The following is a 15,738-nucleotide window of genomic DNA, read 5'->3' as shown; positions in this document are numbered from 1 at the left end:
ATAATATATTTGAAAGTATCAAAATGGCTACCTAGTCCAACCCAGTGAAGCAAAGCAGAACCAGCTATTCGCCACACATTTACCCAGACAGCCTGTGTGAACAGAACCTCAGGTTACAGGTGCACACCTTAAGAATCAAAGGACAGAAGTGAGCTCAGCAGCACACGAGTTACTCAAGTTTGGGAGAGGGTTAGAATTCTTTCAAACTTCCAATATGGGGATCTTTAGGAGAATGCCCAAAATTGATTCATTGTGTCCCTTCCATTGAAAATTGAATTGGATCATACCCATGTCGTTCAAGATTGTAACTCTTCTCCATCTTTCTTTGTGTTAGTTCCTGATAAGTTAGGAACAACAGGTTGGAAAGTCCCTTCTTAAACCACCATGAAACAATAGTTAGTACACTGATAGCAAGATACCGTTCATATATTTATCAGCAGTGAATTCTGTGAGATTCTTTTCTTCCACAAAGAGCCTTCTATAGTACTGTATATTCCTGCGTATATGACTACTTTTAAACCCAGGGAAATCTTCTCAAAAGTCGGGGGTCGTCTTATACGCCGGGTCGTATTTCTTATACGGCGAGTATATCCCAAACTCTATATTTTAACTGGAAAAGTTGGGGGTCGTCTTATACGCCCTGTCGTCTTATACGCCGGAATAGGTATATTCAATATACACAATATACAACAGCCTTGTTCATGCAGACATATTTGAGTTACTGAAGCATTTACAGAAGAGAGGGGCACGGAAAGGTTGGAGAAAATAATAACAAAGAAAGAAGAGAAGTTACTCACTGTGGCCTGCTGCTTTTCTGCCTTCTCAGCTGCCTCATTAAGCTGTTTTTGAAAGGCCTCCTGGAGCGATTTCATTTCTTCCCTAGTTTATCGAAGAGACAAAACACAAACTTCATCTCTATTGTACATGAGGAAAGAATGCTTTTGTTTACTCTCTTTTCATGACAAGGCACTTTTAATTACACAGAATAACCACTGGTTGTGCTTTGTTGGGGTGGCTTATTAATGAAGCCACAGGTGCCCAGTGCACACCAGTGAGGTTCCAAAATGAAAATTCTTTTGTGTCTACTGTATAGAATACTGTGCAAAATATTATTTATGCATTCTTCATATTCCAATTCACTAACTCTCATTTTCAAAGCAAATTGTTTATACTTAGATCTCCCCCTATGCACACTCCACCTGCCCCTCAGCAATTGTTTAGAAGGGATGAGTAGGGAAACATGCAGTTGCAAACTCTTAGGGAGACCCATCTTTTCCCCATTATCTTCAGGTAGCAACTGAACTTCAACTGAACATAGGCATCTTAAACAGAATACCTAATTCTGGCCTCATTGGTCCAGATCCAGTTCTCATACAGATAAGGTTCCTCAAAGTGAATGACACCTTCGTAGTGGCACTTTTTGACAGCTGTTCTGAGGATTAGACATAGCAGGATCCAAAGAGATAAATCTTCAGGACAGAGAGAATGAACATGTTATGTGAGATATAAAACTATGCTGATGACGGGAGGGGAGAATCTGGTCCTTTTATCTGCCTCTGTTTTGTCCTGATTAATTACACAGAATACAGTTGCTGCTACATGTAGGTTTTTGTTCATGTAGACACCAGCAGTATTTGAGATTGAGTGAACTGACAAATTTTAAGAAAAGCCCCAGACTACTTCTACGTTTACTTGGGAATAGGGATGAACATATCTACTAATTTTAGTTCCTCATTTTTTCTGTCTTCATTTCTCGGCCTCAGTTGTTGTTTTTAAAAAACAACCTCATGAAAATTCATCAAAATCTTTTGTGCAAAATTTCTCCTGATATACACATTTTTGTAAGCAATTTCCCCTAATATAATGCATTTCTGTATGTTATTTTTATTAATACAGTATATGCATTTTAATGCACACTTTATCCTACTACATGCTTTTTTTGCACATATTATTTAGTCGGATAACAGCATTGGAAAATTCAGAGCTCCGCAAATCGCTGTCTTTCCATTTGTGTATTTTACTTTGGTTTTTTTGTTCAAAAGCACTTCAAAGTGCAAGTAGATAGACAGGGATAAAATGGGGAAAGTGCATAAAATAACAGAAAAGAATTGAAAACCAAGAGAGGGAAGGAAGTCATGTTTGGCAGAATGTTAGTATGTATTGGATGATTGTATTATTATTGTAACAGATGTATTAATTTGTAATAGATGGAGTTGTTTGTTTATTGTTATTTTCTTTTTCTGTATTCGGGAAAACAATGAAAAGAATTTGAAAAACAAACAAAAACAAAGTGCAAGTAGTTAAATAGGTACCACTCCGGCAGGAAGGTAAACAACGTTTCCGTGCGCTGCTCTGGTTTCGCCAGAAGCGGCTTAGTCATGCTGGTCACATGACCCGGAAGCTGTCTGCGGACAAACGCTGGCTCCCTCGGCCAGTAAAGCGAGGTGAGCGCCACAACCCCAGAGTCGTCTGTGACTGAACTTAACGGTCAGGGGGCCCTTTACCTTTAACTTTACCTTTAATTAGGTATGTTGATCTTGTAATGTGAACTGAATTGAATGTGTCCCTCATGCCAACTTGGGAATAAGCTTCACTGAATGCAGTGGGACTTATTTCTGATTAAACATGCATAGAAGTGCACTGATCATAGTTTAGGTGACAAAGCATGAAGCACAATCCAGATAAAATTAAAGGATGGTTAGGGGTGATTCCCTAGACCAGATAGGTGGACAACTGCACTCTCCTAAAGGAGCAGTAGTTTGGGAGTACTTCTGAATCTACTACTGTCACTGGAGGCACAAGCTGTGGCCCTATATGGACAGGGATAGTGTAGTTTCTATTATCCATGCACTGGTAACCTCCAAATTAGATTGCTGCAATGTGTTATATATGGGACTGTGTTTAAAGGCAGTTCAGAAACCTTAGCTGGCACAGAATTCATTGGCTAGATGGGTTGATTAGGAGTTGAACTATAAAGCCATATGAGCTTCAGGACCCAAATAGTTTAGGGACCACCTTTCCCTGCATGAATTTACCTAGACCCTGGGTTCATAATCTGAGGCTCTTATTCATATGTACTTTGGAGGGAGGTGCAGAGGGTGCAACACAAGAACTTTTATTTTATTTTAGTGGTGGCTCCCCAATTCTGGAATACTGTCCCCCAAAAGATTCACCTGGCTCCATCACTATCAACTTTTTGGCACCTGGCAAAGGTTTTTCTGTTCACCCTAGTTGTGCTCTAGCCAGCACAAGAGTCCATCTTTTAGTAGCGTGGGGTAGGATTTGTTATTGCAGATGAAGGGTTTCAGCCAATTAATATAACTTCATATTATTGTTGCATTTTAAAATTTTCATCATGTATACTTTTATAACTGCATGTCACTTTGAGACATTTTTGTAGTAAGAGGTGAATAAACACAATAAATAATAATATCAATACTAAACGGCCTCGGCCCAGTCTCCTCCCCCATCGTTCTGCCCGGACACTGAGGTCCAACGCCGAGGGCCTTCTGGCGGTTCCCTCACTGCAAGAAGCAAAGCTACAGGGAACCAGGCAGAGGGCCTTCTCGGTAGTGGCACCCACCCTGTGGAATGCCCTCCCATCAGATATCAAATAGATAAATAACTACCTGATATTCAGAAGACATCTGACGGCAGCCCTGTTCAGGGAAGTTTTAAATCTGTGACATGTTAATGTATTTTAAATCTTTCTTGGAAGCCACCCAGAGTGGCTGGGGAAACCCAGCCAGATGGGCGGGGTACAAACAATAAATTATTATTATATTATTATTATTATTATTAGAAGTATTAGTAATAAATAAATTTATTGAGTGCTGAAGTGAGTGCTGAGTTTGCTAAATCTGATTTACCATGACTGGTGAATATGGGTTGGACACAGATCCAATAAATGTGAATTGAGCTGTGAGCTGATCCTTAGTTTCAGCTTACCTTCCGTGATTTAGGCTGTTTTACAGCAGCTAGAAGCAGGGCTGACCTTGCAATCCAGATCATAGAAATAGCAAGAATATAAACTAGAGATTAAGGTATGTTGGTTTCCACCCAAGCAGCGGCTCACAACTTTAATACAGACATGCAGCTGAAGAATGACAGGTCCCAGTCTGGGACACAACATTTTGATTGGACAAGTCAGGTATTAAAACTAGGAGCAGCTGTGTATACAGCCAATTAGGGTCAGCACAGTGATTCCTGACAGCTCAATAGGTAAATTGGAGAGCCCTTCTCATTCTGTGTTTTAGAAGATTTATCACAGGGCGCAGAAGACAGTGTTTCAGGGCTGAGATGTTGTGCATCTGGCAGGAAGTCTTTGATGTGCCATTTAATCTATGTTCCATGGGAGCCAAACATACAACGAATGTGGCGCATCCCTCACATTAATAACAAGCCAGTTTTCATGTCTTGGCATTTTATCATTCTGAGCGTCTTAGAAATGTGTGCTTCCATAAACAGGGAGTGTGAAATCATTAATTGTTATATTATCCACAGAAGTGGTTTCCACAGTGTGTTCTTAGAGTCAACAGAAGAAAAATCAAGAAACAAAAGAAAATGGGCTGCTTCACTGAAAACGCTGCACTGCACGCATCATGCTGTCTGTCTCAGAGAATCAGCACAATGAAGTCAAGCTCTGCAGTGGTTTCCCATGGAAACAATCTTCATGCATTTCAGATGGATTATGACAAGTCTGTAATGAAACTTCGCTTTGGAAAAAAAACAAAAAACAACAACAACAACAAATGCTGTCTGTTCATAGTAGTGATAGGAAAACTGCCCTCAGGTCAAATTGCAGTCATTTTGGTGATTATGAACATCTGGAAAGACATTATTTGTTTTTTGAAAGTTTGGTTCCAGCTCACTATGGCAGAGCATCTGCACTGATGCTGTCACATCCTTACACCAAATTGTAATGCCCCCTGGGAAGAGCTGCTTTCAGCATACCATGATGGAGAAATTCACCTGGAAATTCTTATATGCATACAAACAGTCATGGGTTTGAGATGTGCTTTGTAAAATGAAGACAGAAGAGAGAAGAGAGAAACTTGGAGGCCTGGTTTTGCTTCTGTGTGGCCAGGGGTGCTTTTACCATAAGTAAAGTATTCAGCACCATAATTCAAAAGCATCAATTCTTCAGCGATCAGCCTTCTTTATGGTGAGAGCTGGACCATAAAGAAGGCTGATCGCCGAAGAATTGATGCTTTTGAATTATGGTGCTGGAGGAGACTCTTGAAAGTCCCATGTACTGCAAGAAGATCAAACCTATCCATTCTCAAGGAAATCAGCCCTGAGTGCTCACTGGAAGGACAGGTCCTGAAGCTGAGGCTCCAATACGTTGGCCACCTTATGAGAAGAGAAGACTCCCTGGAAAAGACCTGATGTTGGGAAAGATGGAGGGCACAAGGAGAAGGGGATGACAGAGGACAAGATGGATGGACAGTGTTCTCAAAGCTACTAACATGAGTTTGACAAAACTGCGGGAGGCAGTGGAAGACAGGAGCACTTGGCGTGCTCTGGTCCATGGGGTTACGAAGAGTCAGACATGACTAAACGATTAAACAACAGCAACAACAAAAAGTATTCAGTATGCTTATTTATTCTCATGACACTCTGCAAAGTATGATTTGCAGGAAATAGTGCGAGGCTTTCTCCACAGCTTCCTGCTGAGGCCTAGTAAGATAATTGGCAACCACTTCCTACAAAATTCAAACCTCATTGCATAGCAGTAGAAATTTAGGAACTATTTGCTAAAGAGATTGAAACTGAGGGTCATTTCAATCCGCTCTTAAAATAAAATAAAATCCCATGCACATTTAATTAATAGTCAACTATGTTGCATTTAATGAACTTACCTCAAATGAACACAAGTAGTATATCAATAGAATATCAATTTCTAAATATATAATATTTTATAATAATACATTGGGTTGGATCCAGAGAACAGTGAGTGTGATTGAGCTTTTCTGGTTTGTTCCTCCCACCACCATCATCACTACCACTTCCTAAAGCTCCCAAAAATATCTGCTCCGGAGGGTTGAGGGACCTTCTGGAACAGTACACAGGGAGGACAAGGATGCACTGAGACAGGGAAAGCAGAAGGATTTGGCAGATCTACCATGCAGAAGTGTGATTCCATTTCTGCTGGCCAGTATAAATAAATTGTCACAGGGATTCGTTCCTGTATCTGTCTCTTATTGTTATATGGCCTTCTGATGGTTACTATCAAGGATCTGATAGTACCCAATTCTTAAATGATGGGACCAATTCTCATATGACATAGATGCAGGCAGAACCCTGGTTAATCTATAAAAATCAAATACATCATTTTGTTTTTGTAAGAACAAGATAGCTCAATATTGTTGGATGCTTCAAAACCCAACAATATATTGAGTTCAAATGAGGGTAGGAGATCTCTGGAAGAAGGGATGGACAACCAGAACCTATTATTTCAGGTGAAGTAGGGGTTATTTAACTTCTTGTCGAGATATGCAGTGCAATTTATGCATGCCCTACTCAAACATAACTCCCACTGAGTTCCATGGGATTTACTCCCACTTAAATGTGTATAGGAGTGTACCCCCATCTAGACTGAAGCTGGTTTCCCCCTGTTGGAAACAATGGAGGAGAAAGTCTCTCTCCCACCCTGCGATGTATTGTGCCCTGGCAAATTTCACACACAAAACTTCCATTAATATTAGAGTATATCTTATACCAGGTCATACCATTGGTCCATCTAGCTCAGTATTGTCTGTAATGACCGACAGCTACTCTCCAGGGTTTCAGACAGGAATCTTTCCAGCCCTACCTGGAGAGGCTGAGGTTTCAACATGGCACATTCTGCAGACCAAGCAGTTGTTCTACGACCAAGCTACAATCCTTCTCCCTAAGTGTACATTTTTGTTTCTTGCTAATCAAAATATCAAGGCAATGTTTCAGGTCAGTTTGCTCCTTCTGTATGGTTCAGTTTTGCCATGACTGCTTGGATAGGAAAAGTTGAGAATTCATTGTACTTTGCAATACGTGTGAAGGAAGGCAGATAAATGTTGACTCGTACCTTTGTTTTTGGCCTAATTCCAAGAGTTTCTGTACATCAGTTTTAGCAGATGCCTCATCGTTTTTCAAAGACTGAGAACAGAGGGAAGAAACAATATGTTATCAAGAGCTCTTTACCATTTTTACCATAGTAAAATTATTAATGGTGCCCCTTTTGATAAAATGGTTTCTGTGAATAGCATATTTTAAGCCAAGAACAAATGGAAATGCAAACAGCTTTGTTCATCTGCTGCAGGGCCTTACAACATTCCCACACTTCTTTTGATTGAAACCTTAATTATCGTTTTAAAAAAAAGCCACCATAGGCCCAACATCTCTATTTATCCCTCTGTAATTGTGCCAAGATGAACTGCTGCCTAACGTGAAGGTCATTGACAGATTCACATGTAATCTTCCTTTCATGGAGCTGGTCATTTTTATCCTATCCACATATAAAAATATAGCCATGAGAGATGGGTGGATATATTTCTTACCCATGCCACTTTTGCCTACGTTCATTCATAAGTCTGCTCCATCCCATTTCTTTATTGATTCATGAAGAATCAAGAGGAACTACTGTTTTTTGTTGTTAGATGTGAACTGCTCCTTTCTCTCTAGTCAAATCTAGGTCAGCAATGATTCTTCAACATCAACTTGGTTGGTTGGACTGGTCATGTTGTGCGGATGCCTGATTATCGTCTTCTAAAGCAACTACTCTATTCTGAATTTAAAAATGGAAAGTGTAATGCTGGTGGTCAACAAAAGAAGTTTAAAGACTGTCTCAAGGCAAATCTAAAAAAAAAAAGTAGTATAAACACTGACAACTGGGAAACACTGGCCTGCGAGCACTCCAGTTGGAAAACAGCCTTTACCAAAGGTGTCGTGGGCTTTGAAGACACTCGAACTCAGGACGCAAGGGAGAAATGTGCTAAGAGGGAGGCACGCTTGGCAAATGCACACCATGATCAACTCCTGCCCAGAAAACAATGTCCCCACTGTGGAAGGACGTGTGGATCCACAATTGGCCTCCACAGTCACTTAAGAGGACTCATGATTAAAACCGTGTTTATGGAAGACAATCTTACTCAGCTACGAGTGATCGCCAAAGAAGAAGAAAAAGAAGAAGACCCCATATTTCATCACTCAAGCCATTGTCATGGATGTAGGAAGGAAAGGAGCAGCCTTCTTCACTAGATCACCAGGTTGTAGAAGCTGTAACAGTGCAGACGAGTTTTGGTAATGAGTAGGGAAAATTTGGGAAAATATTTGCCATGTGTGAGTTGTGAAGAAGTGGTGGTGCCAGGCAGGAGTGTATAGTAAGAAGAGAAGGGCAATAGAAGAGGGAAGGGCCAGAGTCCATTTCTCTCATCCAAATCCCCACAACCTGGCTGTGAAGTTCCATGGCTATTTTCCTAGTATATTAATCACAAAATGATTGCATTAGGAAATGGAGTGAATGATGGCTACATATCCTGGGGCAGGTGGGGAGGATGAAGATTCGTACCTGGAGGTTTACTTTAATTCCTTCAAGTTCTCTGGATGTCTTTGACAGCTGGCGGAGAATGTTGCTCCTTTCCTTAAAGACTTCTTTAAGTTGTCTTTCCAGTTCTTCGTAGCCCTGTCTAACCCAGAAAGAACATCAGTGAGATCCTCTCAGAGCAACTGAAACAAACAAAGCTTGAAATCAGAGATCCAGCTTATTACATTTGCATTCAGACAGAAGCAGGATCCATTAGTGACAAGAAAAAGCTCATTTCTGTCATCCTCTCATAGCCTCTCACCATGTCAAGCATGTCAGAGTCATTCAGGTCTAGAAAATGAACTGCTTCATTTGAGTCTGCAGGATTGTCCTATGACCCAGTTTTCTGGGGTTTGCCCAGTAGGAGGCAAAGTGTGCTGCCAGTCATTTAGAGAGAAAGGTGCATATACCCACATTTCATTGTTAATGAGGGAAAACACAGATAGAGTTGACATGTACCTAAAATATTACTCAATGTGATACGAAAAGACAAGAGTTGAACATCATGTGTCTGGATAAAGAAAGTCCAGGTTCCTTTTGGAACTATTCCCCCCCCCCTCCCCCTGGGTGGAATTGAGCTCTCACATAGAATATAAAGGTTATGAAAATAAAGAAATGCATAAAAAAATAAAGTACCATGTAGATGTTTAACAACACTACTAAAAATATAGTATGCCACCTAGTATTGAGCATCACTGTCTTACTGATGACTTAACTAGTTAATGATTTATACAATAATCTCCAGCCTATACTCTGCGATACCTACATGGCACCAGCAAACCTATCCTTCATTTCCACAAAGGAGATCAATAGCAAAGAGTTGAGTTTCCTTTTTTTTTTTTTTTGAAATGTTAATCCAAAGTGAAAACCCACAGCACAATACTTGTCTGAGTCTGGAGCCAGAGAAAACCAATATCCATGTGCATTGCCGAGAAATAAAGCAAATTATATTTCGAAGCCATGAAAGAAAACACAGGGCAAGGGGGAATGGATCAGCAGGGAGCCAGTAACCAAAAGTGAGTGAATATCCTTTGTACTGCAGGATCAATAGCTACTTCCTGTAACCCTGTTGTTCACCTGAATGTTGTCTAATGATGCCATTTAAAACAACTCTTGACTAAAAGAACAGTCATTCAAACAATATATACCCTTTGTGAATTCTATAAATGGCAACTGAATGTTATGTGGTTCCACTGTCCTCCATGCAACTCAGCTGAATCCAAGTTGGACCAATCAATGAATTTTTATTATCAGCTTTTGCCTGACATCTCAGAACCATTTAGTCTATCGCTTTTAGAAAATATAAATTCATGGGGAAACCTTTAGAGCTGGTGTACATGAGCACTGCACCCTGTCTCAATCTAGCAGTAGCTGCACATCATTACACAGCTCCTGAGTCAGATTAACTGTGTGACAGGATCCATGGTGAGGGGGGGTCTGGAGCTCACCAAAATACAACTGAGTTCAATAAGGGCTCAGCTGCCCTAAGAAGCGAATTGGGTCCTACATAAGGATTCTGTAGGAAGTAATCCCTAGAAAGATGCTCAGGGTTTCCTCTCGAAGCCAGAAAGTTAGAAAAGGCCTACATTGAAGCAAAAGTACAGTGGTACCTCAGGTTACAAACACCTCAGGTTACAAACACTTCGGGTTACAGACTCCGCTCCTTGGGTTAAGAACTTTAGAGAAAAGAAATCGTGCTCCGGTGCTCAGGCCTGCATGAAAAGGTCATTAGCATCCATAACAGCGGAAGTTTCTAAGTACTCTTTTGTGTTCTGAAGTTATCTGTATTTAAACCGAAACAATCCTTGAATATAATTTAGTCTGATCTTTCTTTGTTTCCTTTGTACAAGAGATGACAAGACACTCTGTGACACTGTCTTTATTTATGTACTTAGTAACATTATTCTTCATGTTGCCAGTGCTGCAGACATGAGTCACACGAAGAAGTGTCTCCTTCCTTGTGAGTCAAGGGCAAGCTGCATTCCAAAATTTATTAGCATGGGATTTTCTACATATTTGAGATTCAGCTCATTGCTTTGAAACCAGAGATAAACCATTGGGAAAGAACTATATCTCAGCAGTAGGGCACATACTATGCAAATAGAAAGTCCCAACCTCAGTCCCTGGCATCATGAGACCATGCACATTGCAGAGACACCTTTCCCGCAACGTGCATGCTTCTAACTAGAGATACCCATCAGAATAGCCTATACCGTGCTAGGTGGACAAATAGACCTGATAGAAGGTACCTTCCTATGTTCCTGCCAAATACTAACACTATCATCTACTCACACATCTTTAGATAAGAGGTGCATTAATCCATATCAATGTGAGCTGGAGCTTTTTCAGTCCTGGCCCATCAATCTACACAGTCATTTTTAATCATGGCCTCCATGCTGTTGTCTTCTGAGCATAGCAGAATGACCTGAGACATATCAGTGATTAGCCAGGCACTACTTACAGTTATAACTGTATGGAAAAATCCATAAATCTTATAATGGACTGCAGAGGGGCAGTAACCAAGGTTTAGAGCAGGCATGGCCAAACCTGGCCCTCCAGATGTTTTGGGACTACAATTCCCATCATCCCTGAACACTGTGGGCTGATTGACATCCTATCCCAAATATGTTATACAGATCTTGTTTACTATGAACCACTTTGAGAGGCAAGTAAACTTGGGTTGGTTACTTGAATTACTATACTATTGCATGAGTATTGCTCTGAAGACTTAAAGTGCTGCAAATAAATATATTTACCAATTCTTTAGATATTCTTCAGATATTCTTCTTTTGTGTGCATGCACACAAAAGCTCATACCAATGACAAACTTAGTTGGTCTCTAAGGTGCTACTGGAAGGATTTTTTCCCCCACTCTGGAATACTAAGTCTTTTCCTGCAGATTTGCTCCCACAGTTCAGACTGAAAAGGCTTTATGCAACTCCTTCCTGTTGTTGCTGTTGTTGTTCTCACAGTGGCATTCGATTAGCAAAAGATGTTATTTCTCAGTGCTCCCTTGGCAGTGCCAACTTTCTTAGATGTTTGTGACATCTGTGGGAAACAGAGTTTTGTGTGTTTCTCCAGCTACGTAAGCTGTTCTTTGCTATTCACATAAAACTTGAGCGCTTCTGCTTGATCTTAAAAAGGGGGGGGGGCAGTTGGACTCCTGTAAAATGTGTATTGCTGCTAAATAATTCACAAGTTAGTCTAATAAAACGGTGTTAACCAAATGGTGGATTTCAGCTTGAAATCAAAGATGTTCCCTAGCCTTTCCGAGTTGCACTGCCTCACGATAAATTATTGATGTGATCATTACTAATACCACATTTTTTAATGCTCACCCTGTTGCAATTTTTCAGCCTCACTTTCCTTATTGACTTGACTCGTCAAGGCAACTCGGCATGTCAGCACCACTACATCCTGAGTTGCACAGAGGCTGCACCCACAGTTCATGAATGATGCAGGCCAATCTCGGAACCCTGCATGGACTGAGAACATGGCTTGTAACACACCCAACACTTTCCTGCAGGTGGACATCACAGGAGAAGATGGTGAGAACCATGAAAAGGGAGAGCAGAGACCTTAAAGATGCTCATCAACAGTGAACAACTGGGCAGGAGACTGAGCAGGTATCAAGACCACCTGGTCAATCATCTGGAAATGTGTTGTGTTTCTATTAAAACTATAGTAATTACAGGCAGCAACCATTTTAGGCATGTCTGATATATGCACGACTGCAACTGCACACTTCACACCGAACCCAGAAGGGACACAAAAACATCACAAAAGGGGGCAGGGCAGAACAGGGTCTTTGCAGGCTTTTTCAGTTGTGCTTCAAATATATGTGATTTCACTTAAACATGCATAACCTTGAAACATAACCCCTGCATAAATTGTGCGTTGTCAGTAATTCTAAATCTGAATATATACAAATAAATGAGTAATTTGCAAATTTAAAGCAAACTCTTTCTTGGCAATGCAACATTAGAAAGAGCTGTTCTTCAGGGATATATATTTGAAGCAGCAGTGAGTTGTGGTGGGATGGAGCTGTTGAGCCATCCTTCTCATACAGGCATCCCTGCAGCTTGTCTGGATGGAGTATGGCAGCACTGAAGACTGGGTCACATGGTTGCACCAGCAGAACTGTCGCCACCAGTTGGGTGCTTCTGCTGGACAAGGGCACACACATGGCCCAGACCTTGCTGCCACCCACATCATCCAGGTAAACAGCAGTGTGCTGGTTTTATGATGGTGGCTCCACCCCATCACACAGAATCATAGAACTGTAAAGCTGGAAGAGACCTCATGAGTCTTCTAGTCCAGACCCTGCAATGCAAGAATCACAATTAAAGCATCCCTGTCAGATGGCCATGGTTCACCTCTGATATGGGGTTTAGTGAGCTTTGCCTTTGGATTTCAGAGTAGCACAGAACTCTCTGTGCCACAATGCCCTTTTCTTGCTTCTCTGAAAACCTACCCTTAGTGAGTGTGCAGAACCCCTTGCAAACTACAGGAATGTTTCTGCTAGGAAGTTTCTATTGTACATTTCTGCTTTAGGGCCAATGAAAGCCTGAGGATGAGTACCTCCTCTTCATACCCTTGATCGCTGTAAGCTGGATTGGTGATTTTCAAGGGCATCTAGATCCTTTGTAAGGAACTAGAAAACTTAGCAAACTTTGCCCAGGGAACTGAGTGCTGGGAATTTTATGTTGCTAAGGGTTGGGGCCTAATGATGTCTTATGTTAAGGAGAAAGCTTCCTCTTCCCAGGAGGCAGGTTTTGGGAAAAGGGAGGACAAGTGAGAGGATTTGGAATGGATCTGAGCTAGAGTTCAATAGGCCCCAGGTCTCCAATGTCCCCAAGAAAAAGCCAAAAGCCCATAGCTGCCAAGTTTTCCCTTTTCTCGCGAGGAAGCCTATTCAGCATAAGGGAAAATCCCTTAAAAAAAGGGATAACTTGGCAGCTATGAAAGCCTGGAATGGGACAATTTTTACAATGCGCTTATTTGAGCCCAGTCCAACTGAAACTAAATTAGTTAATTTAGAAGGACATATTCCAAATCTAGACGGGGTGTTAATTTGTTGTTACATCAGAGAGACATGTTTAAGTTCATTAGCAACTATGATTAGATGCCATCTGTAAATACAATATCAGGCAGAATTCACAGTTTCGACATTTAAGCATTGTTTGGTATATATAAATAATATAAGCATGCTAGAGCACTCTCTAGCATGATGCAAACAGAATAATTTGCAATGCTAATTACCCTAATTTGCATAGGAAATTTTCCAATCCAAAATTTCCCAGAAAACCCACACCATTAGTTTAAGAGAAGTATAACTTTACCTAGTTTTATGAATAAAAAAGCTATGACGTAAACATTATGCAGGATCTGGGACTGAATTTACATCTCTAATTTACCTTCCTGTCATCAAACAAGAGTGTGTGTGAAGGATTAAGGTGGTATATTATCATTTAATTTAGAAAGATTTATAATCCACTTAATAATAGAGCTCTCTAAGCCTTGCCCATAGTAAAATTGTAGATAAAATGCAGCTAATATCCACCAAAATATTAAAAACAAATTTTGTGTCTCTGTGTGTTTGTGTGTCTTTAAAACACAGTTAAAAACACTGTTTTTAACACTGTTTAAAACTTTTAAAGGAGTATATGTGGCTATAGTATATGTCTGGGTAGGCTTGTTGAAATACAAACCTTTTCAGCAAATACAAACCTTTTCAAGTTCTGCTGAGTGAAGTGGTTAAGTAGGCACATATTGGGCAAGGCGTTCTCTTAAGTTAGCCAGCCCCAAGCCCTTATGGGCTTCATATACCAAAAATATAAAAAGCAGAAAGTGACTAGTAGGGCGATATTATATGTATATATATTCAGAAGAAAGTCCCATTGAGTTCTGCAGGACTTACTTCCAGGTACCCATGTTCAGGATTGCAGTATATGCTATTTAGTTATTGCTTTTATGGGATGTTAAATTGGCTACTCTTGTAGAAAACAGCAGGAACAAGTCAGAGAAGTTAGATGTAAACAGTCAAAGCAGAATGTATCCACAACAACAGCATTGATCCAGCCATCCAGCTGCAGTCTTTCTGCAAACAGCTGGATAATCTAATGTGGCATCAGTTAGAATCTTATCGTGCAAAATCAGAGAGAGACACATGACCATGCTGAAAAAGTATAAAGCACAAGAAGAGGCTAATATAGGCAGTAAGTTTAAATTTAATCTGTAAAGCCTTCATCACGCTGGATTTCATGTATGAGTTCACTGCTGCTAATTTTAGCCATTGAGCCGTGAACCCCAATAACTTTCACAGGTTCCCAGGATAGATGTACTTCATTTTCTTCAATAATCTCATTTCTCCAAGGCCTTTGGATAAATGAAGGCTGAGTTGTATTTCTCCTGCATGCAGTCTCAGCAGGTTACTGCATGCAATAAGAAGAGCTGTACTGTGATCATGTGCAATCATTTTTAAAGGGTTTGAATTACTATCAGATTTTGCAAGCATCTTTACAAATAATTGTCAGATTTATCTACAGAGTACAATGGCAATGTAAGATGCCATGGATGTCTTTTTTCCTAGATCTGATTATGTTTTCCAAGAGGTATATTTATCAACCGTTAGAAGACAAGAAAGCGATTCAAGTCTACTCCCCAAGTGGTAATACCCTGTTAAAAAAAACATTTATTTTTTAAGATTTGATTAGAAGTGATCCGCTGTTACCAAAAAGCTCTAGAAGTCTTGATTATTTTTACATGTTCCTGAGTTGAATGGGGCAATTAGTTCCTTTGTAATAGAAGTAAATGTCACCTTTTATATAACTTTGCTAGAAACAGACAATTATTCCCTTTGTATTGTGCAATGTTTTTGTCATTCAGGTTTGAGAATTATTTGATGGCACATTTTCTCTAGCACTTCCTTTGGGCCATCCATAAAGATCATGTTCTTAGAATCTTATATGCCTACTTATTCTCAACAAGATATTTATATATATATCAAAGCAAAGTATTATTGCATGGAATTCATCATTGAGGGTAAGATATCCCTTAAACAATGGGTGATTTGTGCCTCTATCTCTTTAGTTGGGTCTTTACCTAGCCCTTTGAACGGTACCATCATGAAAACAAGTAGTCAGGGCATCTTGTTCAGATAATGTATTACATTCAAA

At 40.2% G+C, this 15,738-nt stretch overlaps 1 protein-coding gene across 2 annotated transcripts in view; it reads right to left on the bottom strand.

Moving 5' to 3' along the window:
• The window catches only part of LUZP2 (leucine zipper protein 2), a 293,189-nt gene that overhangs the window by 154,443 nt on the left and 123,008 nt on the right, over positions 1–15,738 (bottom strand). For both annotated transcript variants that reach the window (XM_060279056.1, XM_060279101.1), the window contains exons 2-4: positions 8,546–8,663; positions 7,064–7,134; positions 798–879 (exon numbers count right to left, since the gene is read on the bottom strand). In XM_060279056.1, the coding sequence (XP_060135039.1) occupies positions 798–879; positions 7,064–7,134; positions 8,546–8,663 (271 nt within the window). The remainder of the gene's footprint in view (positions 1–797; positions 880–7,063; positions 7,135–8,545; positions 8,664–15,738) is intronic.

The sequence above is a fragment of the Zootoca vivipara genome, chromosome 1 (genome assembly GCF_963506605.1).
Source record: "Zootoca vivipara chromosome 1, rZooViv1.1, whole genome shotgun sequence".
NCBI classification, from domain to species: domain Eukaryota; kingdom Metazoa; phylum Chordata; class Lepidosauria; order Squamata; family Lacertidae; genus Zootoca; species Zootoca vivipara.
The sequence above is the reverse complement of the archived record's forward strand: the minus strand, read 5'-3'. Positions and strand labels throughout refer to the sequence as shown.